The 25,752-nt window shown below is 45.4% G+C and overlaps 1 protein-coding gene across 3 annotated transcripts; it reads right to left on the reverse strand.

Moving 5' to 3' along the window:
- Positions 1–1,765: 1,765 nt before the first annotated feature.
- LRRC34 (leucine rich repeat containing 34) lies at positions 1,766–24,312 on the reverse strand. 3 transcript variants are annotated; one of them, XM_048506990.1, is made up of 11 exons: positions 24,217–24,312; positions 21,031–21,152; positions 20,238–20,359; positions 17,034–17,098; positions 15,942–16,025; positions 14,490–14,618; positions 12,932–13,027; positions 7,563–7,717; positions 5,511–5,666; positions 3,893–4,019; positions 1,766–2,501 (listed from the first exon to the last, which is right to left on the reverse strand). In XM_048506990.1, exons 1-11 carry the CDS (start codon positions 24,250–24,252, stop codon positions 2,298–2,300), a joined length of 1,296 nt encoding a protein of 431 aa, XP_048362947.1. In that variant the 5' UTR covers positions 24,253–24,312; the 3' UTR covers positions 1,766–2,297. The 3 variants fall into 3 exon arrangements, with proteins under 3 accessions (XP_048362947.1, XP_048362948.1, XP_048362950.1); XM_048506991.1 differs by lacking the exon at positions 24,217–24,312 and adding an exon at positions 21,609–21,672; XM_048506993.1 differs by lacking the exon at positions 24,217–24,312 and adding an exon at positions 21,634–21,656.
- Between the last annotated feature and the right edge of the window lie 1,440 nt (positions 24,313–25,752).

The following is a 25,752-nucleotide window of genomic DNA, read 5'->3' on the forward strand; positions in this document are numbered from 1 at the left end:
GGAGAGCTCAAAAGGAGCAAACCATTTTGTTGGGACTTCTCCCGTGTTCTCTTTCACCATTTAGGTTTTCCAAGTTTTGGGGGCAATGGTATTGGTGTAGTGGTAAGAGCAGGTGGACTCTAATCTGGTGAACTGGGTTTGTTGCCCCACTCTTCCACATGAAGACTGCTGGGTGACCTTGGGCTAGTCACAGTTTGTTCAGAACTCTCTCAGCCCCACCTACCTCACAAGGTGTCTGTTGTGGGGAGAGGCAGGGAAAGGAGTTTGTAAGCCACTTTGAATCTCCTTCAGGAGAGAAAGGCAGGGAATAAACCCAAGGTCTACCACTTTGTCTAGGCACCAGTGTGTGAGGGCAACAGCCTGAATATAAGCAGGAGCAGGCACCCATTTTCCAGAACAGGTGATCAGTTGGCAGCATTGGGGTGTGTGTGTGTGTGCGTGAGCGTGCAGTGCTTCCCAGGAGCTAGATATGGGCCTGTCTGTTGTTGCTTCCCTCCCTGCACCCGTGGCTTTCAGCAGGCTTTTGATGCTTCTATTAAGTTCAGAAGCAGATCCTAACTGGGTTTTGGTGACAGTTTTTAAACAACCTGACAAAGATACTGACTTCTCTGTCGAGCACAAACAAGCAGAATTGTGGATCTTGTTCACAGCTGCAAAATGCAGGCATTTTTTACATAACAGGAGACATTTCTTTGTCATAGGACTGCAGCGGCAGATGAGCTCCGGAAAAGTTCCTGCCATTTTAGAATGCATCTTTCACAAAATGTATTTCCAAACATTTTAGTATGCCTTTAATAAAAAAAAAAAAAAAGGTTTCAGACTTTTGGAAAGAAACCAGGACAACCTGTTCTTAAGATTTATACTAGGCCCAACGTAGCTATTTAATATTTATACGGATGTTTTACTTTATAGACCTCACTTGGCTTGTCTTTTGTACATGAAGAGATTTTAAATGGGTAATTTATCCCTTCTCATACACTACACAGGCTCTGCGAGAGCTGAATGTAGCAATAATTATGAGCACTTCCAAGCTGACTGTGATAGAAGTCTGAGGCTAATCAGGATATAATTTTCCCTTAAATATATTCTTTTAGCAGACTAATACTGATATGAAAAGACCAGTAACCAAAAGGGCTGTACAGAAACTCCTTGTGAGGATATATGAAGCCGCCTTTTGTTGTGTCAGATTCAAGTCCATCTAGCTCCCTATTGTCTAGACTGAGAGGGGCTCAGGCAGAGAACCAATAATTCTCTCTGGTTAAATTATGTCCAAAGCGTTTTTCACATGTACAGACAAAACATTTTTCTCTCCTGTGTATCTGGGAAAAGCCCGCCTCCTGCTTTTATAGTCCCCACCACAAGGGGGTCATGTAAATATTTAGCTTGCAATATTTTAATGTTAGACTTGAATAAAATTTGTTTTGTAACACTTCTTGGCTCATGATATTCCTATTTTTCTTATGTGGGCTCCATTTGTGTAATGTATTTATTTGTGTGATTTACGTTCGCAACAAACACAGACTTCTGCCTTGCCTTTCCACTGTTTAGATCTTTGACGCAACTCATGAATAAATGTGTTTTTGGCTGGGTTGAGCTTCTACGTGTAAATCTTCGATGTCCTCACCTAGATGGCCCAGGCTCATCTCTGTGGCCGCAATGCTACAGATGTTTCCACAGGATCATACTGTGAACCAACAGCAAACTCTAATACAATCTATAAGTTTAGGAATATGTTAATGAAAATAATCACTTCATACTGAAGCCATTTATGTGAGACTAAATATTATTGATTTCAGAGGCACTTATTTCTAAAGGACTGGAACTTTACCTTCAAAATAAAAGCAACAGAGAGAGGCAACTTAGCCGTGAGTTAAGCCCCATTGCCTGCAGTGGATTTCATTACAGTCAAATGCTGTCTCAAAGATGCCAATCACGGAACTGTCCGATTGTGGGTCAGCGGAGTGTTTATGATCCATCATTTGGCACCTGTAAAGATGAATTCTCCAAGGAACTAGAGAGTTGTCTTACATTGAGACCCACATCATAAAAACCCAACAAGCACAGTCTTGTTATTGTGTAGCTGCCAGTCAAGATTACCCCCAGACAGCATGTTAGGCTATCAGATTGTAAAAACTGTCATAGTAAGATTTTACCGTAATTTATGGTTTTAAATTTATATATATCTTATTTTATAAACTCTGATGTAAGCCGCTCTGAGCTGGGTCTGCCAGGGGGGTGGTAGGGAATAAATACAATTTTAATTCATATATGGTTCACCTGTAAGAAAACCATCGGATTCACAAATGCTCGTCCACAGGCGCTACGGCTAGAGAGGCATTGGCATCCTTGTTATCGGGTTCTCCATAGCTCGGTGTCCAATAGTAATGTCTCTTGAGGCCATGGGAGAGCTCGGCGAGGTACGTGTGCCCGTCCACTACATACGGGTCAACGTCAGTGTTGGTTGGCTTCAGGCGGCCGCTTTGAAGTAGATCTGCAAATGCCTATAAATGCACAAAACAGTTACACACTAAATGATGTAAACAAGGGAAGGGTTTAAAAGTCTTTAGCTAAATGGTTGTCTTCTGCTTTCCTCGGTCACAGTTGGGTTCCTCGAGGAAACTCTGGGAACCAATACTATGGGGCGCTCAGGAGAGTAACATACGCGAGAGAAGGACAGAAGGATGAACAAAAATTATGTATTGTTCTCTCAGTTATGGCACATTTGCATAGACTGAAAATTCTTGATTTATCTGTGTATATATATATATGATTAATGAACACAATTGGGTGCTGTGTGGTTTCCGGGCTGTATGGCCGTGTTCTAGCAGCATTCTCTCCTGACGTTTCGCCTGCATCTGTGGCTGGCATCTTCAGAGGATCCAGAGGATTCAGAGGAAAGCCTTCGACAATACAATGAACACAATATATCACATATGTCAATACATATCCATAAGCACCATGTCACACTGCATAGTATTTTACAAAGTTAAAAAGTACCTTCATAATCTTAAGGCTTTTTCACACATGGTTTCCTTATTGTTTCTGGCCCCATACCACTTCAGTTTTTTAATTTATTTTTCCAGGGGGGTGGGGATGGTTTCTGGTTCTTTTGAGACCACTTTTACCTCATTCTTTTTCAAAAATCCAGTCCAGAGTCTCCTTTTTCCTCAGGAGTAACGTTGCTATGGTTTTCTTTGTCCAGCCAATTTCCACCCATCTCCATCTCACTTTTCCATGACTGGACTATCATCTCAGGCTCCTTCTGCACATGCAGAATAATGCACTTTCAAACTGCTTTCAGTGCTCTTTAAAGCTGTGCGGAATAGCAAAATCCACCAGCAAACAGTTGTGAAAGTGGTTTGAAAACGCATTATTCTGCGTGTGCGGAAGGGGCCACAGTCAAACTATTCCTTTTTTTCACTCTCACCCTGAAGAGTGGTTTCATTTTATGATTTTTTAAAAAACACACTAAAAATCAATAATGATAGGTTTAGCAGATTCTTGGAGTTCCCAGCTTTTTTTTTATTTTTAAGTGAGTCTCTAATCTTTCTTGCAGAGCCTTCAAGTCATTCAGCTGGCTTCATGTTATGGAAGAGTGGGGAATCAGTCAATTCTCCAGATTATAATCTGCTGCTCTTAACCACTAGACAACACTGCTTCCCAATTTATGTGTAGATACCAGTATCTGTAAGTTTCTGCAATGGCAGCTTCTTGGGTCTGTTTCAGGTCATAATAACTGCATGGGAGTGGGGGCAGGGGTTCAGGTGCTGTCTCAATTCAAAATGGGCCTACGTGCACCTAGGAAGCATAGAATTAGTCTTTGTGGTCTTTATACCACGCGAATGAACAAAGAAATCTGCAAGAGAAGAAAAAACCCAAAAGGTAGACATACCACACATGCAGACTCATCAATCTTGTTGCCCCAAATGTAGATATAGGAAAGTACTGGATTTGTTTTCATTGCCTCAGAAAGTGCCACAAGCCCTTTCCCAGTTATGTTGTTGTTTGTCACTGCTAACCTAGTAAAAGGGAGGTACAAAGGAGCATGAGTGAGTATCCACCTGAGGTGATTTATTTCCTAAAGAACTTGCAAAAAATCCTATACAGGAAGACAACTTGCACTCCTCTCTTCTAAACAGGTTTTCCATCCCCTTTGCCTTCCATCCACCACACAATTTACCTCAGTCGTTTCCGCTACCAGCTCAATTTCTTTCTTCCCAACTCATTCAACCCTGGGGTGTTATGGGTTTTCTGGGTTGTATGGCCAGTGGTGGGATTCAAATAATTTAACAACCGGTTCCGGTAGTGGGATTCAAATAATTTAATAACTGGTTGTATACAAGCACCACTTTAACAACCGAATCTGCTGAATCCCACCATCTGAAGATGCCAGCCACAGATGCAGGTGAAACGTCAGGAGAAAATGCTGCTGGAACATGGCCATACAACCTGGAAAACCCACAACACCCCAGTGATTCCGGCTGTGAAAACCTTTGACAATTCATTCAACCCTATTCTGAGCCTTAGAACTGATACTGCTTGTCTGTTTGCAACATTTCCTGTATTTGGCTCTTGTGGGTTTTCTGGGCTGTGTGGCCATGGTCAGTACTTTTTGCTCCTGATGTTTCACCCGTATCTATGGTTGGCCACTTCAGAGGCGTGAAAGCCTTCGACAAAACCTTTCCCATGCTTCTTTCAGGGGATGAAGCCCTCTATCCTTCCCTGCAGTGACATTTAGGAATATCATAAAAAATGCAATGAGTTTATATAAGAAGAAGAGTTTCGATTTATACCCCACCTTTCTCTTCTTTAAGGAGATTCAAGGCGGCTTACAAACTCCTTTCTTTTCCTCTCCCCACAACAGACACCATGTGAGGCAGGTGGAGCTGAGAGATTTCTGAAGGACTTGTGAGGTAGACACCTGGTGAGGTAGGTGGGGCTGAGAGAGTTCCAAAGAACTGTGACCAGCCCAAAGTCACCCAGCAGGAATGTAGGAGTGCAGAAACACATTTGGTTCACCAGATAAGCCGCTACCACTCAGGTGGAGGAGTGGGCAATCAAACCCGGTTCTCCAGATTAAAATCCATCTGCTCTTAACCACTACACCATGCTGACATCCCCACTTTACTATATAACCAAACAATGTTGGTCTTGCACTCTTTCTCAGCCTAAACTCCTAGCAAGGTTGGTGTAAAGATACATGGAGGAAAGGAACCATGGCCTTTAGAACAGGGGTGTTAAACGTGTGGCCCGAGGCCCAGATCTGGCCCCTTGAGAGAGCTTATCAGGCCTGAAAACCAGCTGAGGCAACCCCCCCCCTTCCTGACCTGGACCACAGTGGGGTGGCCAGTCCAGGCACCCACCCCTTTCTCCCAATCTGGCCTGGTGGAGGATGGCCAGGATAATAGTCCAATAAATCATGAATTACATTCCTTACAGAGTGTTGAGACAGACTGAAATGCTTACTCTAACAGCAACTGACTCTGGGAGTTACAGAAGTGTGTACTAACGCTTGAAGTGTCCGGTTGTACAAAGCAAGCGCCTCGCTAAGGTAGAAAGCTCCATCGTCTTCTATCCTGTTAAAATTGAGATCCAGGATTTCCAGGCTGTCGTTCAGCTTTAACAGCTTCCCCAGAAATCTGACTCCGTCTCGAGTAATTTTATTACTGGAAAGAGAGAGCACATAGATGGGTTCTTCGGTTACAAAGGCAGAACAGATAACGGACTGTGTCATGTCATGAATGATAAATATTGCTCTTGGAATCTGGAGAGCTTTTGGGATGCGGTAAGAGGTCACAGGAAGGAGCTGTTGGCAAATGAAGATTTTTCACCACCGTCCCCTTTCCCCAACAGTCCCTTCCAGCCCTGGAAAACTGATTCCCAGGGTTGCAAGATCCCATTTCAACTGCAGTGAAAGAAGGGATTTCTCCCTTCTTACTTGTAGGTTGATTCTGCACGGTCCAAATATCCTGAGTTGAGCAAGGGAAATATCCCGGTTTGGCAAACAAGTTTGCACGGTTCCTGGTCCTAAAGCGGGTTTGTCCAGCGATATTTTCCTCATTGTGGATTTCTGAAAAACTGCTAAAATCACAGTCTTTTTCCAAAATCCCACAGTGAACCCACTTCCATGGGAACACCACGGGAGCAAAACAGATTTATTTTTCCCGCTCCGTTGCCTGATCTCCCCACCCCGCCTCACATCATGTCAGTTTCACTTCTGCTGAGCCACTGACCAGTATGGTCAAACACAAGCAAGTTTTCTGCCCTTTGACAGCTCTTCTGGGAGCCAGACAAGCAAGGCCACGTGGGAAAGCATGAGCGCTCGCCCCGTTCCCGCTCGCTCTTGCCAAGTGCCGCTCGCTAACCAAGCCACAGCCTGGACAGCCCTACTCCACAGTTTCGAGTTCATATTCCCAATGGGGTCCTGGGGGCTAGGGGTGGGGAAATGCCTGGCAGGATGCTCTCAAGCACCCCGTGACAGTCCCAAAAGATTAGTCAAATGATATTTGGTATATAATGGGGGGGGGGGGGGGGGGTCTTGTGCTGTGGTATAAACCTCAGTTTTTGAAGATCCTAGCAGCTTAAGGTAAGAAACAAATCTTAACTATTTTCTCTTTTTTATGTCTTATAGAACAATGCAACAGCATAAGAACATGAGAAAGAGCCTGCTGGATCAGACCAGAGTCCATCTAGTCCAGCACTCTGCTACTCGCAGTGGCCCACCAGGTGCCTTTGGGAGCTCACGTGCAGGATGTGAAAGCAATGGCCGTCGGCTGCTGCTGCTCCCGAGCACCTGGTCTGCTAAGGCATTTGCAATCTCAGATCAAGGAGGATCAAGATTGGTAGCCATAGAGCGACTTCTCCTCCATAAATCTGTCCAAGCCCTTTTTAAAGCTATCCAGGTTAGTGGCCATCACCACCTCCTGTGGCAGCATATTCCAAACACCAATCACATGTTGCGTGAAGAAGTGTTTCCTTTTATTAGTCCTAATTCTTCCCCCCAGCATTTTCAATGTATGCCCCCTATGTAGAAAACCTCTGCCTGAAACCCTGGACTGTCGCTACCAGTGCCTCTACACATGCATACTGCCTCTAGACACAGAATCTGCTGCTAATCATCGTGGCTAATAAGAACGTAAGATGACCCTTGCTGGAGTGGTCCAAAGATCTATCTAGTCCAGCAACCGGATGTTTCTGAGAAACCCACAAAAGAGGAAATAAAGCAAATAGCTGATCCCCATTGTTTCTCCCCAAGCAACTTGCGCTCAGATGCATCTTAACTATGGACAGAAGGTGCCAGGTTCAATTTCCAGCATCTCCAGTTAAAAGAATCAGCCACCCCCCCCCCCCCCCACCCCCCCCCCCCCCCACCCCCCCCCCCCCCCACCCCCCCCTCCCCCCCCCCCCCCCCCCCCCCACCCCCCCCCCCCCCCACACCTTTTATTAGTCCTAATTCTTCCCCCCAGCATTTTCAATGTATGCCCCCTATGTATGCAAACTGTCACCCCCCCCCCCCCCCCCACACACACACACACACCCGGTACCATGTAAGTCATTCTTACCAGCTGATGTCAAGATACCGCAGGCTGCGGTTTTCATACAGTGCATCACACAAGCGTTCAGCGCCAAAATTCTTCATTTCATGCTTACACAAATGCAGTTCAACCAGAGTGCTGTTGGCTCGCAACATCAGGGCGAGGTGGACTGTGGATTCTTCCTGTGGAGCAGTTTCATTAAATTAGGACTTGAACACATCAGGTGTTCCCCACATTAGGAGCTGTACACGTTTCCTTCCTGCCATGCAGCCAGGAATCCAGGTGTGCACAGCACTGCAGATGTGGACGTGGATCCAGATAATTTTCATCTGCTTTACTGCATTAGTTAGGTGCCTTTGCTCCTGCAAATTCTGCATTGTCACAGGTAGCCCATTCCTGCAGATATCACTGCCCTGTGTCTTTTGCCCTTAAATGCTAGTATGCCAGTCTCCTATGCTGATCTGGAGTGGACATAATTAATTGTCAAAGGAGTTTCCGATAGCACAGCCACATACAGTGTGTAGAACCAGTGCATTTCATTTCCTTTTCACTAGCAAGCTCTGGAGATGTCTGACATTTTGGTAATGGTTTGGTAATGGCTGCTTGACAAAGTACAAACAAAAAGGCCCTCCTGCAAGACAGCAGGTCTGCTCCTCCATACCAGCTTCCCCAGTGAGAAATCTTGCATTCCTAAGGTGTTTCGCCTTCAGCCCCATGCTTAGAATGGGTTGACCCAGAAAGGGGTTGAGACTCAAAGCAGCAGAAGGCTGCAGAGCTCATGTAGTTTGGAGGAGACAAGGCTACCAGACTCAGACCTTGATTTGTATAAGCCCTTAACACCTTAAGATAACTGCAATGTTGTTGGGAACTAGTGGGAAGGTAGTTGTTGATTTTTGCTATGTTGTAAATGTTGGAGTTGTGGGAACGGATCAGAATGTGTATAAATTTGTATTTGATTAAGTCAACGAACCAAAGATTTGCAAAGAATCAAAATGGAGCTTCTGTATAGTGACCAGCAAGCCTGCAGTTTTGAAACAGGTCAAAGGAATGTTACCAGCTATGCAGGCAACTACAGATAACATCTTTTGAGATCTTGGCACTGAGGGCCTACGTGACAGAAGACAAATGAATTTTATTACCTTGTTTTTGGGTTAGAAATGAATGTGATTAGTTAAATTACAAAGTGTTTTTCTATGTAGCTAAATGAACACATAAATGATTCATATTCACATGTATTTGTATTTCACTATAATTCTATTGTTTTAGAATCAGTGTATGTAAAATCTGTTAGAATCATGTTTTAACATTTCAAGCTGGGGAAGAAAAGTTTTATGATCCAGAAGAATGTCAAGCTTGCATAGCTGTAGGACATAGCTCTCTCTCTGGAAGAAACTAAGCAAACGGGTTTTTCTTGAAGACAGTGAGCTAGCTTTTATGGCAGTTCTTTGTATATGCACAGAGAGAAAGCACGCACAAACAGCATGTAGCGTTTGACGTAGAAATAAGAGGTTGTCTTATTGTGACCAAAGACAGATCTGACCAATAGAGTTTGAACACATATGAATCATCATACGTAGAGTAAGGGGATGGACTGTGTGACGTCTTTGCATCTACAAAAACTCAGGTTTTCCTATACTGGGCGTGCCTCCGTCGAGAGCCACCCAGGAGAGGGCAATCTCCTGTAACATTCTAAACATTGTATTGGGGCGTGCCTCTCCTTAGGGAGAGGTCACCTTCTTCAACTTATCTGTATTCTGTAACGATCTAAATTCTGTGTCTATCACTTGAGGGCACCAAGGGTGTGTTTCTTCCTTGGGAGAGTTCACATTCTGTAAACTGATCTATATTCTGCTAAGTAAAACTGTCTGTTTGTTTTCTAATGTCTTTTGCTTTATTTCAAATTTTAAGTTTTTCTTAAAACTAACTCAGCTGTGTAGGACCAGAGAGCGGCCCTGGCCCCACAGAGTTTATTGTTTCAGGGTTTCTTTTTGTGGTTGTAATGGGTGAGAGTTCTCCTGGAAACTTTCATCATATTGAATCCTGTCCATCAAGCCCTTGGAGTCTTCAGGAGCCAACCCACTTGCAAAGAAGAATTGGACTTGGCAGTATCAGTAGACTGTAAATATAAGGACTTGAAAATGCAACCTGAACAGGACCTTGGTGATGTTAAATGTTGATGTTATATGTTAAAAAAGTAAACCATTTTGTTTTTAAAATTTGTTGTTGCAAACTCATTCCAAGTTCTGCCCCACAGAACCCACAGATAGAGGTTACACCAGCTCACAGCACTGCCTCTTCCAAAGTGTTGGAAGTGAAGGACTTTTCACTGTTTCCTGCCTCAATGGCAAAGGGGGTCTGATCAGTGAGAGAGCTAGAGGGGGTCAAGACACCGGGCACCTTCTCTCTATTGCTCTGATACTATCCCTTTCATATGCAAATTGCTACTCTCAGGGAACTTCCTTCCTTCCTGCTTCTCCTCCACTCTCCACCAGTCTTACACACACCTTCCATCTCACACCCTGTGTAGCAGAGAGATGCAGACAGCCCCTCTCACCATCCAGCGAGAGAGATTAGAATAGAGAACCCATCTCTGCACTTTTCTGTCCAGAATGGAGTTCACTAATGACGACTCCTCTTATTAGTCGGACACAGTGAGTTGGCTCTGAGCTTCGTTTGTTTCCAGCACACACAGACATGCCTGCGTCAGCTCCACTGTGTTTTGCCTCTGTGCACTCTGCTGTAATGAAAAAGGTATCTTACCAGAGAGAATTACTAACAGTTCCAAGTTTGCGCACAAGCAGAAAGGGCCAAGGGAGCCCTCCTCTGCCCATCGCTGTACCCACCCTCACCTGGGTGCAGTAGTAGTGGCCCCCACCAGAATTCCTGGGCCTCAGTAGCTTCCCCATTTAATGGTCTGCTGACACCATATCTCAGTGGTGGCGAACCTATGGCACAGGTGCCAGAGGTGGCACTCAGAGCCCTCTCTGTGGGCATGCGCAGAGTGTCCCCCCCCATCTAGGCTGCCCTGGGCTGCTGGGCTCAATTATTAGCATTAAACCTAAGACCTAGTTTTGGGGAAGCAGTGTAGGTAACCCTGTTAAGTGCTGTTAAACCCCACTGATTTTCATGCAAAGAACTAAAGCGCGATCCTTTACCTAGGAGTAAGCTTGGTTGCTGGCAATGGGGCTTGCTTCTGAGTAAACCCTCCTAGGGTCGTGATTCACCCGTTGGAAGAGTTGCACAGTTGCTTCAAAGCAGAGCCACCAACTACCACCAAGCTTACTCCTGAGTAATGCACACCTCGGAGCCAACCATTTTTTCTAAACTAAAACCTCAGTATTCAGGTTAAATTGCCATGTTGGCACATGGTGATAAATAAGTGGGTTTTGGGTTGCTGTTTGGGCACTTGGTCTCAAAAAGGTTTGCCATCACTGCCATATCTCAACACACATATACCTCATTCTCCCAGTTCTGAGAGGTAAAACATTCAACACATGCTTGAACACATAAAATTGCAACAAAGCAACAAGGATTTCCCTGTCCCACAGGCCAAACGTCCTTCCCACTTTCCTTTTTTCTCTCTTTGCTGAGTTTGTGGTGTAATGCCACAGGCCGGCTCAGCTGGGGGAGCCCTTTAAAGAGCTGAAAGGAGCAGGAGCAGGAAATCCAGAGTTTAGCTCTGCCCTCTCTGCGCAGTGGTTGCCTGTGGAGAGTCCACATGGATCCTCCACCTGCAGCCACAGATTCCCCTTTGAGCCAGATTAAAGTGGGTTTATTTTTAATCCAGCTCAAACAGGCCAGACTCAAAGAGTATCAGACTCAAGCCATGCCCCAGATCAAGCAAGATTTGGATCATGTGGATCATTTTAAACTGAAAGATCCATCTGAATTTATATTTTAATAATTTGTTTTTGTTTTTATAGAACCTATATAAAAAATACCAGGCTCTAAATAAGATTGCATGGATTGAGAGTAGTTCTGTGTATGTGGGCGTTTCCCCACTCTCGAGGATCCCCCCTATGCCATGCGATGCTCTCAGCGTGCGGCATCCCTGGCGCACGCCCGGGCATCCCCACGACCCCACACTCTGCGCGGGATCATCAAAAGGCGCCATTTACAAGAGTGCCAGGGATGCCGCCCGCTGAGGGGGCGCAAGAGGGGCAGCGTCGGGGCGGCTGCACTGTCGCCGCCCCTGTCGTGGGGAGTACCCCGGAACCCCACACTACTTGAGGAGAGTAGCGCGGGGCTTAAGGTAAGTGGGGAAAGGCCCTTTGTGGGTTGTTTATTGGCCTTGTAAGAAGATCCAGTGGGATCGAAACGAGTCTAGGTTTTTTGTTTTGGTCTTTTTTGCGTCACATTCTGAGATATTGCGTATTTGATCTTTAAAATTGAGGTTTTGTGGCTGTTTGCTATATATTTTGTGATACTGTGACATTTGACAGGTATTTAGACATGAATGCATATTTTCTATTGAGCTTTTCATGCATAGTGTTTTATTGTTAAGAATATAGCACAGTGCAATAACATGCATATTTAATATATATTAATTGATAGTTATTAGACATCTCAATCTTTTTTGATCCCTGTCATGTGGATGTTCCCCATTACTGCTGGGCCTTCCCACTGAAATATAGGGAAATTATTTCTTTTTTCTATAAGCCACTTGGAATGTAGAAAAGTAGGTTAAAATGCCCCGATAAAATTTTAAAACGTGGAAGTAGCCAAAATCATATGACTAGAGAGGTATGGCTGAAAAGATGCAGAGCTGAAAAGGCAGTACAGTGGAACCTCGGTTTTCATTGCCTTCGGTTTTCATCGGTTTCGGTTTTCGTCGATTTTTTTCAGTGAAAAATTTGTCTCGGCTTTCATCTATTTGCCTCGGTTTTCATCAATTTGCAGTAAGGTGCAGGGGTTTGTGGAGAAAAATCATCCAAACAAAGCTGTTGCAGGCCATGTCTGCAACTTGTTTAATGACAATGTCTTGCCCCATTTCAGACAAACCTTAAAGAGGCGTCAGAAACAGACCTCTTTGGACAGCTTTCTGGTGCGACATTGGTCCACTGGCTCTGAAGCTGGTCCTAGTGTTATTGTTTGTTACTGTTTTCAGCATTAAGCACTATATTTATTCACCAAAAATGTGTTTTTGGTATGTTTTTGGAGTGCCTAGAACGGATTAATTGGATTTACATTTATTCCTATGGAAAAGTTTGCCTCGGTTTTCATCGGTTTTGGTTTTCATCAATTCTTTTCAGATGGATTACCAACGAAAACCAAGGTTCCACTGTATAAGTTACCATCAAGTTTCTTCTACCTTTTTGTTATTTTTCCAGAAGTCATTGCTTCCATTTTTCTAAGTTCTGTGTCCTGTATCAGGCAAGAAAATCCATGAGATTTACCTCTTCACTGTATAGTATCGGGCGGTTCAGGTTTATGGCTTTGATAGATTCGTTGTGATTCAAAACAGTGGCCACCGCGATCAGACTCTGCGTTCCCTGGGGAAAAAAAGAGCACAGAAGAAGACAAGCACGCCAAAAGTAGAAACCAACAAAAGTAGAAGTCACTCTGCAAACCAAGACCAAACGTGTGTTGACTTGAACCAGAACCAAACCAGAATCAGAAGAGAAACCCTCCAAAATGAAAACCCTGGAATGCTTTGGCACTCTGGTCTGGCACTCTGAAGTTGGCGAAAAAGCTCCAGAAGCCACCTCCAAAAATTGCTTTTAAGGACTTCAGCTTTGCTCCATTGCAATTTGGAGGTAAGAGATCCAAGGATGAGTCAACGATGGCATTCTTCTCAGCCATCAAGTCACTTCTGATGTATGGTGACCCTGGATCCAGGCAAGAGATGTTCTGAGGTCGTTTGCCTTTGGTTGTCTCCACATCCCGACCCTGATATTCCTTGGAAGTCTCCCATCCAAATACTCCCCAGTGTACGTGACAGGCCCAGAGTCATCCAGCAACTTTCCATGGCACAGAGGGGATTCGAACCTGCATTTCCCAGATCGTAGTCCGGCACCTTAACAGCTACACCACACTTGCTTGGCATACCTTCAGCCAGCATAAATTATTCAGGATACAAGCCTTGCTCACAAACAGAGTGGTTACCAAACAAGCCAGAACTTCCATCTTTTTTTACCTTCACTGCCTCCCAGGCACAAAGTCTCCCCTGGACATGGCCCATCCACCCTAGCCGAGGGAGGGGAGGGAGGGGTGGCATGCAAGGGAGGAAGAGGGGGCCCGGCATCTGGACATGGCCCACCCACCCTAGTGAAGGGAGGGGGAGGGGTGGCATGCAAGGGAAGGGGAGGGGGCCCAGCATCTGGACATGGCCCACCCACCCTAGCAGAGGGAGAGGGGAGGGATGGCATGCAAGGGAAGGGGAGGGAGGGGTGGCATGCAAGGGAGGGGGCCCAGCATCTGGACATGGCCCACCCACCCTAGCAGAGGGAGAGGAAGGGGAGGGAGGGATGGCATGCAAGGGGAAGGGGAGGAAGAGGGAGCAGAGAGAGGGGTGGCATGCAAGGGAGGGGAAGGAGGGGTACAGTGGTCTCCCAAGGTCCCCCCACCCCATTTTTGACCCTGCCAGATGGCCAGATTGTCCTGTCTGCCTCACACATGAAGCTGCCTCATACTGAGTCAGACCATCAGCCCAACAAGGTCAGTGCTGTCTACTAAGACCGGCAGCAGCTCTCCAGGATCTTAGATACGCATCTTTCCCACCACCCAGTGACTGGTGCTTTTTAACTGGAGATGCTGGGAACTGAACCAGCATCCACTGAACCAGTTTTCACATGCAAAACTGATGCTCTGCCACCGAGCCACAGCAGCTTCACAGCCTCCCTCCTCTGAATCACAGCAGTTATGAATCCAGTTCCTCTCGGTCCTGGTCCACAGGACCTGCAGCGGGCACACAAAGGACACAAAGTATTTGGGCCTGGCCTTGATATTGCTTACCAGATCACAGTCTCCGAGATCTAACTTCTGCAGGGTTGAATTGATCTGCATCATCGCTGCAAAGTGCATCCCTCCTTTGTTGTCGATCTTGTTGCCAGTCATTCTTAGGTATATCAGAGTGTCATTCCTCTAAGTAGGGAAAAATGGGGTTTTTTGCAACAGTCTGAACTGCAAAATGGTATAATCTGCAAAACAAACAGAACTGCAGATCTGCACATTTTTAAAAAAATGTTCTAGATCCAGCTTGGCAAAGAAAACCCCCCTGACCTACACTAGCTATTTGACAGCCTTTATGTAGAGGCGCCAAGAATTGAACTTGGGAACTTCTGCATGCAAAACAGATGCCCTGCCACTGTTCCATGGCTCCCATCCATAGTTCCACATATCTCCTTAAGGAAGTGCAACTATCTCTTGATAGGGCTACTACCTGCAGCTAATATATGAGGAGTAATTTCCAACCAATCTTGCAGGTTTCACTTGTACCATCTCTGCAGCTCCTGGCCATGTGTACAGTCCATGTAACCCCAGCTTTGCTTTCTCTTCCCCCAAGTCTTCTCTTCTTCTTTCAATTCCTTTTATTATTATTTTTATTTTATTTATTTATAATTTAAATTTGATCGACTGCCCACCCCTGAAGGGCTCTGGGCGGTGTACAATACATGTTTAAAACGAACAGATCAAACAATCAGAATAACATAAAACCTTAAAACAGTAATACCAAGTTTTTTAAAAAAGGATTACAGCAAAATCTAAAACAAAACTAAAGAGAATGTGATTTATAGAAACCTGGCACATCCAGGAAGAGGCATGATGTTGTAAAACAGCTGTCACTTGAGAGCACAGGGTAGACTAAGGCTTAAGAAGAACTGCCCCTGATACAGACAGAAGACATTATGTGTGAAGGTCAAGTCTGGAAGTAAATGTACTTCTCACCCACGCAGCACACCCACCTTGCATTGGGTAAAGCAGATGCCCATTTTAACACTATTATAAACTCCCAAAGCTGTGTGGCGTAGTGGCTAAGTGCTTGCACTGCCACTCACACGGTCAGGAGTTTGAGCCCCCTGTGGGTCACATATCAAAGCAGCTGACTCATGGTCAACTCAGCCATCCATCCATTTCTTGGTCGGTAAATGAGTACCTGAATAGCCAAGGAAAGCAATGGCAAACTACCTCACAAAGAGGCTTGCCTATAAAATCATTGCTCGCAGTGGTACCCCAGGGTCAAACACGACTGAAGGGGAAACTTTACCTTTACAAACTCCAGACTGTTTTTGAAAATGTCCAGCAACCTTTTCCTTGATTTGCTCCACATCCACCCTAAAGATAGATCTGATGTTTTTGCTGTACTTTGTAATGTTGAATTGATCCTGTGCTGTATCTTTTTTCCCCCTGACTAGCTGCATTCTTTTGCCCATTTCAGAAGAGACCCTTGGGATGCTCAGTACTCACATGCAGTGCTTTAGATATGGATTCTGCTCCAGCAGTACCAATGTCATTAAACATCAGGTTGAGGTATCGCAGGGTCCGATTGTCCTAGAAGATGCACAAGGCCAGGCGGTTGTTGATGCACATTCCAACATCACTCTTATCTCTGTACAACACTCCCAAAACACTCTTGCCGTCTGGAAACAGCACATTTCTTCCCTGTTAAATACAGTCAGTGCTTCCCTGGTTCTGACTGGAAGAACTTCAGGCAGTATCTTTGACTGGACATAGAGTTGGAAACTCCGGGTTGAGAAATTCCTGGTGATTTAAAGGTGCAGCCTCATGTGGGTGGGGTTTTTTGGGTGGGGCAGCAGCAGGGTCTGAGTCTACCTTTCAAAGCAGCCATTTGGCCCTGGGGATATCTGGCCCTCCCAGATATCCATTGTAATCCTATAGGATTTCCAGGCCCCACCTGGCAATACCTTGTTCTACATTGCAAGATTCTGACCTAACAGAATGTATTTGTTGGAAGGAAACCAAAGGTTGACTAAGTGCTCTAACCTTGAGATTGTGCTCTCCAGTCCTAAACATTCCTGGGATAAATGAAATGTTTTGTTATCTTGTAAAGTCAAGATTCAGCTGCTGGCACCAAGAGGGAACTCAGACAACTCTGCATTACTCCAGGGGAAATCTGGAGTCTGAACAGGATATTTAGGGTTGAACCAGGAGCATCATACAGGTCAGAAGAGGCTGGCAGCTAGCCCCTGAAGAAAGGCGTATAAGCACCATGTAAATGTGTATCACACTGCAGAAGCTTCAAGCGTTAGTCTCTTGTGTTTGTACTGTATCTTTCTATAGAAAAAAAAATCTGCGGTTTTCCACTCTGGTGTGTTTATTGGACTCAAAGCCACACCAGATGAATGGACTTTATTTTATTTCAGATCTCCCTCTTTTTTCCCCTCAGATACCTTTTTTTCCCCCATCCAAGAGGGAGGCAGCACCTGTTGGGGCTGAGAAGCAGCTCTGTCCCCATCATTTCCCCCCCCCCCCCCAGTTCTCACAGCCATTGACTCCTCAACCTGTAAAGTAAGAACTAAGCATTTTCACAGGAAGTACCTGAAGGAAAGCACCTATGAGGGCTGCGCCATCATCCGTTAACCGGTTGTACCGAAGGTCCAGTCCTAAAAGGGCCAAAGAATAGAGAAATCAGAAGCAAACATTCCATTGGAAAGACACTTTTACTGCAGTGCACTGTTTTTTAGCTGTCAAATGGTACGCATCATTTCTTCCTCTGTACTTTTTATTTAGCACATCTTCCTCTGGACTTCATCCAAGGAATTCAGGTTGGCACAGAGGCACCGTTTCCTCCATTTAATCCTCACCACACCCTGTGAGGTGGGCTAGATTAAGGCCGTTTCCCCACTCAGCTTGATCCCCCCTATGCGCGCCCTTTGCAAGAGCGCCAGGGATGCCGCGCGTTGAGGGGGCGCGACAGCAGCAGCGTCAGGGCGGCTGCTGCCACCTCTCTCGTGGGGAGTGCCGGGGGGCCCCGCGCTACTCTCCTCAAGAAGCGCGGGGCTTAAGGTAAGTGGGGAAAGGCCCTAAGAAAGGGTGGCTGATCCAAGGAACTTCCTGGGGATCTGAACCCACACAGCTTACAGTCTCACTGCAAACATAAGCCCTGCACAACAACTGCCTCTCTTTGGCTTTTTCTTTCAATATTTGCAACTGCTGAATGCTGGCTGCTAGTGTGGAAGATTTAAGCAGCACCTGCTTCAATCAGGATTCTGATGCGATTGCAAAGCCTACCCAGGCTATAATGCTCACCTACCAACACCTTTCCTCCTTTCTCTCTTTTGCATGAGCAATGATCAGAAATTAATATCAGCAGGGGCTCAAAGGTCATTTATGCCTTGCTTGCAAGAATGCCTGCACTCAGGATTACACAAAAGCTGGCTCTTGCTGCAGCCTTGCATTTGTTTATAAGGGTCTCCAAAATGGCACTAGTGGATACCACGGTGCCCACCAAGATGTTTCTGAGTGCACACGTCCTTGTTTATCAAAACAAAGCCGACCCTGGCTCTCCTGCACCTCCTTCTGCAGTAAGGAAGTGCTTCACAAGAGCCCAGCTGTCTTTTAGAAAATATCTGCTTGACGACAGCTACTTCTATCTGTAAGGTCTCGGACCTTTTAGTCAATAAATAGACTCTGGATTCTTGATCAGTAGCTTTTATTGAAAGGCAGCGAAGCACCCACCGTGAGAAAGCCAATTCTGCCGACCTGGCTTTCTCTAGTCCATTTATTCCTGAATTGTTTCCCCTCCCGTTTTCCCAAAGAGAGTGTGAAAAGAGTTATTTTGGAGCTTAGGCACCCCAAGGTCGACAATAGAGAGAGAGAAGCCACCTGGCGCATCCACCCCAACAGGGCAACATGGGTTTACCCATGGGAGCAACTCCTCAGGGCCAGCCTAGTTGTCGACAATTGTGCTTGATCATAAAGAGAGAGAAAGAGAGGTCCATTACATAAGGCAGGCTGATTACAAATCCTGCAACAATTACCCTGAAGTGAAAGTACCGCTCTCTCACCCAGATACCAGAACTCTATCATCATAATTTGTTGCAAAGGCAATAGCAATAAGCTAGGAATGCCCCTCAATCACTAGGTGCAGTTCCTGACACTATGGCCCCTTCTGCACACACAAAATAATGCGTTTTCAAACCACTTTCACAACTGTTTGCAAGTGGATTTTGCTATTCCGTACAGCCGCAAAGAGCACTGAAAGCAGTTTGAAAGTGCATTATTCTGCATGTGCGGAATGAGCCTATCATAGGATATTTAGTGCCGGCTAGAGACTCTGTGACTGAACGCTGTCCAAAATATTGTGAAATAGTTGAATGTGAGAGGCGCTGGAAGCACTAAGAATATTCTGAGCCTGCAAATGGATGTTGAGGTCCGGCATCACCTAGGAGCCAACTAGCTCAATATTATCTATTTCAAACTTAAAAAGAAGAGTTGGATTTATATCCCCCCTTTCTCTCCTACAGGAGACTCAAGGGGGCTTTCAATCTCCTTTCCCTTCCCTCCTCACAACAAACACCCTGTGAGGTGGGTGGGGCTGAGAGAGCTCAGAAGAACTGTGACTCGCCCAAGGTCACCCAGCTGGCGTGTGTTGGGAGTGTACAGTACAGATCAATCTGAATTTCCCAGGTAAGCCTCCACAGCTCAGGCGGCAGAGCGGGGAATCAAACCCAATTCCTCCAGATTAGAGTACACCTGCTCTTAACCACTATGCCACTGCTGCTTAAGAAGCTACAGCACACCATCAGTTTGTGTGCTAGGTGTAAGCTGCCACAAATATTTCTGATATGATAAAATGTCACAGTGGAGACTGAGAAACTTATTTGCATACTGTATTTGAACTATCCAAGTGATAGTAGAGTCTGAGGAATAAGTCCCACTTATCTATAGATTGTATTGAAACCTCTAAGGCAGTGGTTCTCAACCTTCCTAATGCCGCGACACTTTAATACAGTTTCTCATGTTGTGGTGACCCCCAACCCTAACATTTATCCATTTTACAGATGGAGAACACTGATGCAGAGAGTCTTAGGCGACGCCTGTGAAAAGGTCATTCGACCCCCCCCCAAGGGGTCCCGACCCCTAGGTTGAGAACCACTGCTCTAAGGTCTATCTTGTGTTAACAGTAGTAAAGCATTTTCAAATTTTGTAAGTAATTTAGTCCTGTGACTGCCAGTCTTTATTTGTGCAAACTGTCTTAGCTTGTCTTCCAGGAAATGCCTGTTTGAAGACAGTTGCCTCCATCATAGAAAGACACTTGGCTTGGAATCACCCGCATCATGTAATTGGCTCTGGTTGCCATGAGAACCATTTTATGATTGGCTGCCCCCTATGGCTGCCATTTTATGATGGCACCCACTAATTATTCTCAAAATCTCAAAATGGCACACTGGCTTAACACGGCCAGACTTCCCAGGTTTATAAGGCTGCTAAAGCTATGGTGAGTTCAATGCAAGAAGGCGGAAGCAAAACAAAAAGAGCTGAAACTGAGGTAAAGTGAGGAAGGGGATCTGGTTGATCAGCTGCATACTACAATTTTGTTTAAAACAAATTGGACATCCCCATATGCACATCCATTTAGACACAACTGGTGGACAACAGGAAGATTATCTCCACCAGGTCTAATTTGGCTCTTGCTTTCGATGAATGGTTCTTATCAATAACTATTTAATACGAATGTTTGAAAGAACCTGCAAGTGGAAGAAATAAACTTAGGTTGAATACACAAATAAAGAGATATACCTGTAAGAAACGCATTGTTTGAAAAGACTACAGCCAGAGCTTGGAAGTCTTCATCTGTAACCTTCACTACAGGAATCAGACGGTTATTTCCAGCTATCTTTATAGTTATATTTTTGGTCAATCTATAACAAAAATAGAAATGGATTGCAGGGGGAGGGGGGAGTTGTTAGAGTTAGCTTTCGCTAAAGCAGGGCATCAAAAGAATAGCTAAGAATTCTCAAATGTCTGCAAAATCATTTAGTAAAATGTGTAATGGAAGACATAATAATATTATTCAGCATTTTTATAGCACACTGTTTCCCAGTGGCATAGCGCCCACGGGACAGGGGGGCACGATGCCCCAGGCGGAGCCGTGGCAGGGGCGTGGCAAGGTTGTGGAGGGGGAGTGGGGGGGGACATTCCGGGGCGGGGCAGGGGCTGGCGGTACTGTGGCAGGGGTGCAGGGTGTGCGCGTGCCCCGGGCGCGGTTTCCTCTTGCTCCGCCCCTGCCATTTTCCATATATTATTACAGAAATCTATACAGCAGCCCTGTAAGGTAGACTAGCATTGCATCCTGGCCAAACAGTGGCTTGTCTACAGATCCTTAGTGAGTTTACTGCTGAGGTAAGAACTAAAGCAGGTCTGTCTCACTTGAACAATTTATTCTGCTAGCAGAATCCAGATTTTGTTAGCATGCGATTTGGGTTACCTTTGCCACAGAATTCTGATTTTTATTTTTTATTTACCACAGAGCCTAAAAACCCATCAAGACTGATAAAACTGTCAGGCTGAGCAGCTGTTACTGTTACCTTACATGTCATCATCTAGCGCCGCTTCCTGGAAAATGCTGAATATGAACGGGTTCTCTGGCAGCTGCAGTTCTAGGCAGGCTTGAGAATACTGCTGGTCAAGGCTTAGAGGTTTCTCCATGGCTACCTGAGGAGAGGTAGAGTGGGAGACCATTGGTTACTTACAAAAAGATTTACCTTTAACTTTATGCAAGCTCTTTTTCACAGGATGGTATTTGTCTTAAAGTTAGTTCAGATCTGTGGAATTTTACTGTGGGTCATAGACCCCATGTTTTAAGCTGCCCCCCCCCCCCCATCCCACCCCCTGTTCACAATTAAGCATCTATTCACAAGTGACTTGGGCAGAAAACAAACGTTCAGCTTTTTCATGGCACAGGAGGGTGGAAGTTCACCAGATATCCTGTTGTGTGACAAGAAAAGCCACTGGTGTATGCTCAGTTTTTCAAAACCTGGCATCCCATCAGTAACTCTCAGGGACACCCTCTCCATTCCTTTCCTGCCAATGCAGTGCCACTGTGCCCGGCTGGCTGCTAAGAGACGTCTCCACCTTTCTTGACAAGACGCCCCGGGGAAAAAGAGGTACCTTACGAAAGATCCCCGCCGCTTACTTGCTTGCTACGGCGACCGGCTTTCCAGGAAAAGGCACGCGCCGGGCAACGCTGCGCCCGGGCCACGGTTGCTATGGTGACCGCACGCGACATTCTTTCCCGGTTTGCTGCCCAAAGAAGTCCGACTGCGCCTGCGCCTGCGCTTTTTCTGGGTGCGCTCACTAGAGTTAGGGTAAGGGCTAGCGACATGTCCTCTGCACCTCCAAAGGCAGAGAAGGGTTGGCAAGCCTTTGGATCTCCATGCACTAGCAATAACTGCTGCTTTCTGCATAACTTGCAGGAACTAAACGTGCAGCGCGGCTGCATCCCAGGAGCTTCGCAGAGTGGGGGCTTATATCCTCTTCTTCCAAAATGGATGCATCTTGAGAATGGGGCTTTTTTTGTCCCGCGTTTGCGGGCGGTATTGTCAGGGATGGCATGTAGTTGATTGATGTGCATCTCTGGTTCCAGACCAGGGCTGTAAAAAGCGGGTGATGGTATCTAAATTTTTGAGATGCATCCCTGTCAATGTAACTGTTTGAATATATATGGGATGTAGCATTTTCCCAACCTAGCATGCCCTTGGCCTTTGATTCTGGTGTTTTTAATTACTGGTAGCCAAGTTTTGTTAATTAACAATTAACAAGAATTTACAAAGAATTAACAATAACAAAGAATTAATTAACAAGAATTAATAATAACAAGAATTAACAAAACTTGGCTACCAGTAACAATTCTTGAGCAGAGCAAGATGCAGCCTTAAGTACATAGTTCTGTAAATATGTAACAGAGCAGTATATCATTTATTTGTTTTTATTCCATGTAACCCTACTCTTTCCGTTTGTAAACTTTTATCTAAAGCAACTCAAAGTATCTCTGGCTCTCTTTTTTTACTGGATACTGCTTCCGTATCTCTGCTAATTAAGTATCTCTTTACCCACAATTTGTGGCTGGCATCTTCAGAGACATGTCACAACACAAGATGCAGATGAAACATTACTACCAGACCACGGCCACGCAGGCAGAAAACCCACAACAGCCAACTAGAGAACTTTTATCATATTGACTCTTCTGGCAAGGATCCCTGTGTATTTCAGTGGATTATCAGAAATGTTCTTGAAGACACTTAGATGCCATTTTGGGGATCACAGTTTAGCATGGATATCAGTTCGCGGGAAAAGGTCCAGTGTGGGGCAGTGGAGTTGATGAGGGTTTGGAGACTGTGTTCTATAAGGAGAGGTTGAAGGATTTGGGAATCTCTGCTTTGGAGAAGAGACGTTTGTGAGGTAATATTGCTTCCGGCCAATACCTGAAGGGTTGCCATGTAAAGGAACAAATGGGGCAGATACCGGTTCTTTCTCAATTATGCTGCAGAGCAGGACTTGGACTAATGGATATAAACTATATCAAAGGAGGTTTCATTTAAATTTGAGGAAATATTTCCTGATGTGGTTATTCGACACTGGAATGGTCTCCCTTGTGAGGAGAGGTATTCTTCAGTTTAAAAAGTTTTTAAGTATTGATTGAATACTTACTTTTGGCAATGTGTAGTCATCACTCCTGTGTTGGAAGGGAGTTGGACTAAATGACCCAGCAGACCCCTTCCAACTCTGAGATTAAATAATTAAAATAAACAGATTTGACTGACTGTTGTAATGTGCTGTACGTGGGGCTGCCCTTGAAGATGGTCCAGCAGTTGCAGCTGGTGCAGAATTCGGCAGCTTGAGTGCCAGCGGATTTCTCAGGATGTCAGCATATAACACCTGTCCTGAGAGAACTGCACTGGCTCCCTATTTGCAGTCGGGCCCAATTCAAGGTGCTGGCACTGACTTTTAAAGCCTTACATAGTTTTAGGGCCCTGTGTATCTGAAAGAGTAAAGCTGAGGGTTATCAGGGGAGGGGCCTTCCTAGTAGCTCCACTGCCTCCAAGATTTGGGGGTGGGGCCGCCTGCAGGGCCTCCTCTATGGTGACCCCAGCACTCTGGAACACTCTCCCCCTGGAGAACTGCCAGGCACCGACTCTGCAGGGGTTTAGGCGCCTGGCTAAGATCACCCTCTCTACCCAGGTATACAGGTGATCCCTTCTGGCAGTGCCTGCCCCCCTTTTATTTATTTTAAGAAGGGTGGCTTAGAGTCAGGGGAAGGGGTGGTTTTAAAGGAGCTTTTAAGATGGTTTTATGATTGCAGTTTTATGGTTGTTTTCTGATTGTACCCTGCCTAGAGACTTTGGTGATGGGCAGGAAATAAATGTACAGTAAATAAGCAAACAAACAAATAAATGTTTAGAATAATCCAGCCGCATACCGCTTGTTACCCAAACACCTTACTGTAATTTGCCTGAGAAAGGCAGACTGTAAATTAAATAACGATAAACTGGCTACTTATCATACCACTAGGGTAGGATTTAAGCTAGATTCAAATCCAGTGGCACCTTAGAGACCAATAAAATTTGGAAGTATAAACTGTTGACTTTGTCAGGTGGGTAGAATTTCATTTCAGTTTAATCAGACTAGTTGTATATTTCATATTTGAGTTTTCCCCATGTTTTCTGCAGGTTGCCTCTAGCACTTTTCTAAGATGTTCCCCCCGCCCCGCCCCTCATACCTGAGTTGAGCTTGATGGGAACACAAAGCTGTCCATACTGGGATTGTTACGATCTCTGAGGTCAATGTGAGCTCATCAAACTCTTCTTAGATAAACTTCCTCTGCTTTTTCCTCCACTCTTCTTTGGTGCTGTTCGCTGAAAAACGGAAGGTGTCTTCGATTCCAGGATGTTTTGTGACATCAGAGGTACGTGAGCGAATCAGCTTCACTCCCTAGTTGGAAAGGACCTTTTGGCCCTCTGAAAATGTGGGGCGTTGACCATTGTGTCAGGATCCCTGCAGAAACAGCCAGTAGTTGAAGAGCCGGTGTGGTGTAGTGGCTAAGAGTGTCGGACTAGGATCAGGGGGACCCAGAATCAAAACTGCATTTGCCCCATGGAAGCGTACAGGGTGACTTTGGCCCAGTCACACTCTCTCAGCCTAACCTCCCTCACCAGGTTGTTGTGTGGATTAAATGGAAGAAGAAAAATATTTTGGATTTATATCCCACCTTTCTCTCCTGTAAGGAGACTCAAGGTGGCTTACAGGCTCCTTTCCCTTCCTCTCCCCACAACAGACACCTTGCGAAGTAGATGGGGCTGAGAGAGTTCCAAAGAACTGTGACCAGCCCAAGGTCACCCAGCAGGAATGTAGGAGTGCGGAAACACATCTGGTTCACCAGATAAGCCGCTGCCACTCAGGTGGAGGAGTGTGGAATCAAACCCAGTTCTCCAGATTAGAATCTACCTGCTCTTAACCACTACACCACTCTGGCTCTCAATGGAGGAGAAGAGACAGATGTAAGTCACTTTTGGGTCCCTGCTGGGTAGAAAGGCAGAGTAAATAAATAGTTAAAGAATAGCAAACTCTGTATGCCACCTTTTTCTGCCTAGTGTCCCTAGCTGCCTGGGTTACAGTTTTACCAGTGCGAAGATCCACATGACAACTTGGATCATAATGTGGAGGTGCGTTGCATCAAAAAGCAATGCAGTGTAGCCAAGTGACATTTGCATTTGGATAGTGTGGGGTTTTTGCAAGTGTCAACCTCTTCTGTTCTGAAAGGGTTAAGCCAAGCTAGCATAGAGCCAGTTGGGCATGGTTTAGTTTCTTCCCTCCAAAATCGGTTGAGCTTTGTGGAAAAAGAAATTTTCATTTCTTCCTTTGTTAGACTGTTAAAAGCCTGTCAGAGAGAATGTTAGAGAGCTGTTACAGACAGCTGGGATGTTATGGTGGTAACCAAAGTTAGAGCTACAAAAAACAGTTTGGCTTCAATGTATTGTCGAAAGCTTTCACGGCCAGAATCACGGGGGCGGGGGCGGGGGGGGGGTGTTTTCCAGACTGTATGGTTTCCAGGCTGTAGCATTTTCTCCTGACGTTTCACCTGCATCTGTGGCTGGCATCTTTAGAGGATCTGAAGATGCCAGCCACAGATGCAGGCGAAACATCAGGAGAAAATGCTACTAGAACACGGCCATACAGCCTGGAAACCCAGTTCGGCTTCTGTTTTTTCTTTCCTTGTAACCCTTTACCTGTTCTTTTTTTCAAAGTGACTTTTTCT

The sequence above is a fragment of the Sphaerodactylus townsendi genome, linkage group LG08, assembly GCF_021028975.2.
Source record: "Sphaerodactylus townsendi isolate TG3544 linkage group LG08, MPM_Stown_v2.3, whole genome shotgun sequence".
NCBI classification, from domain to species: Eukaryota; Metazoa; Chordata; class Lepidosauria; order Squamata; family Sphaerodactylidae; genus Sphaerodactylus; species Sphaerodactylus townsendi.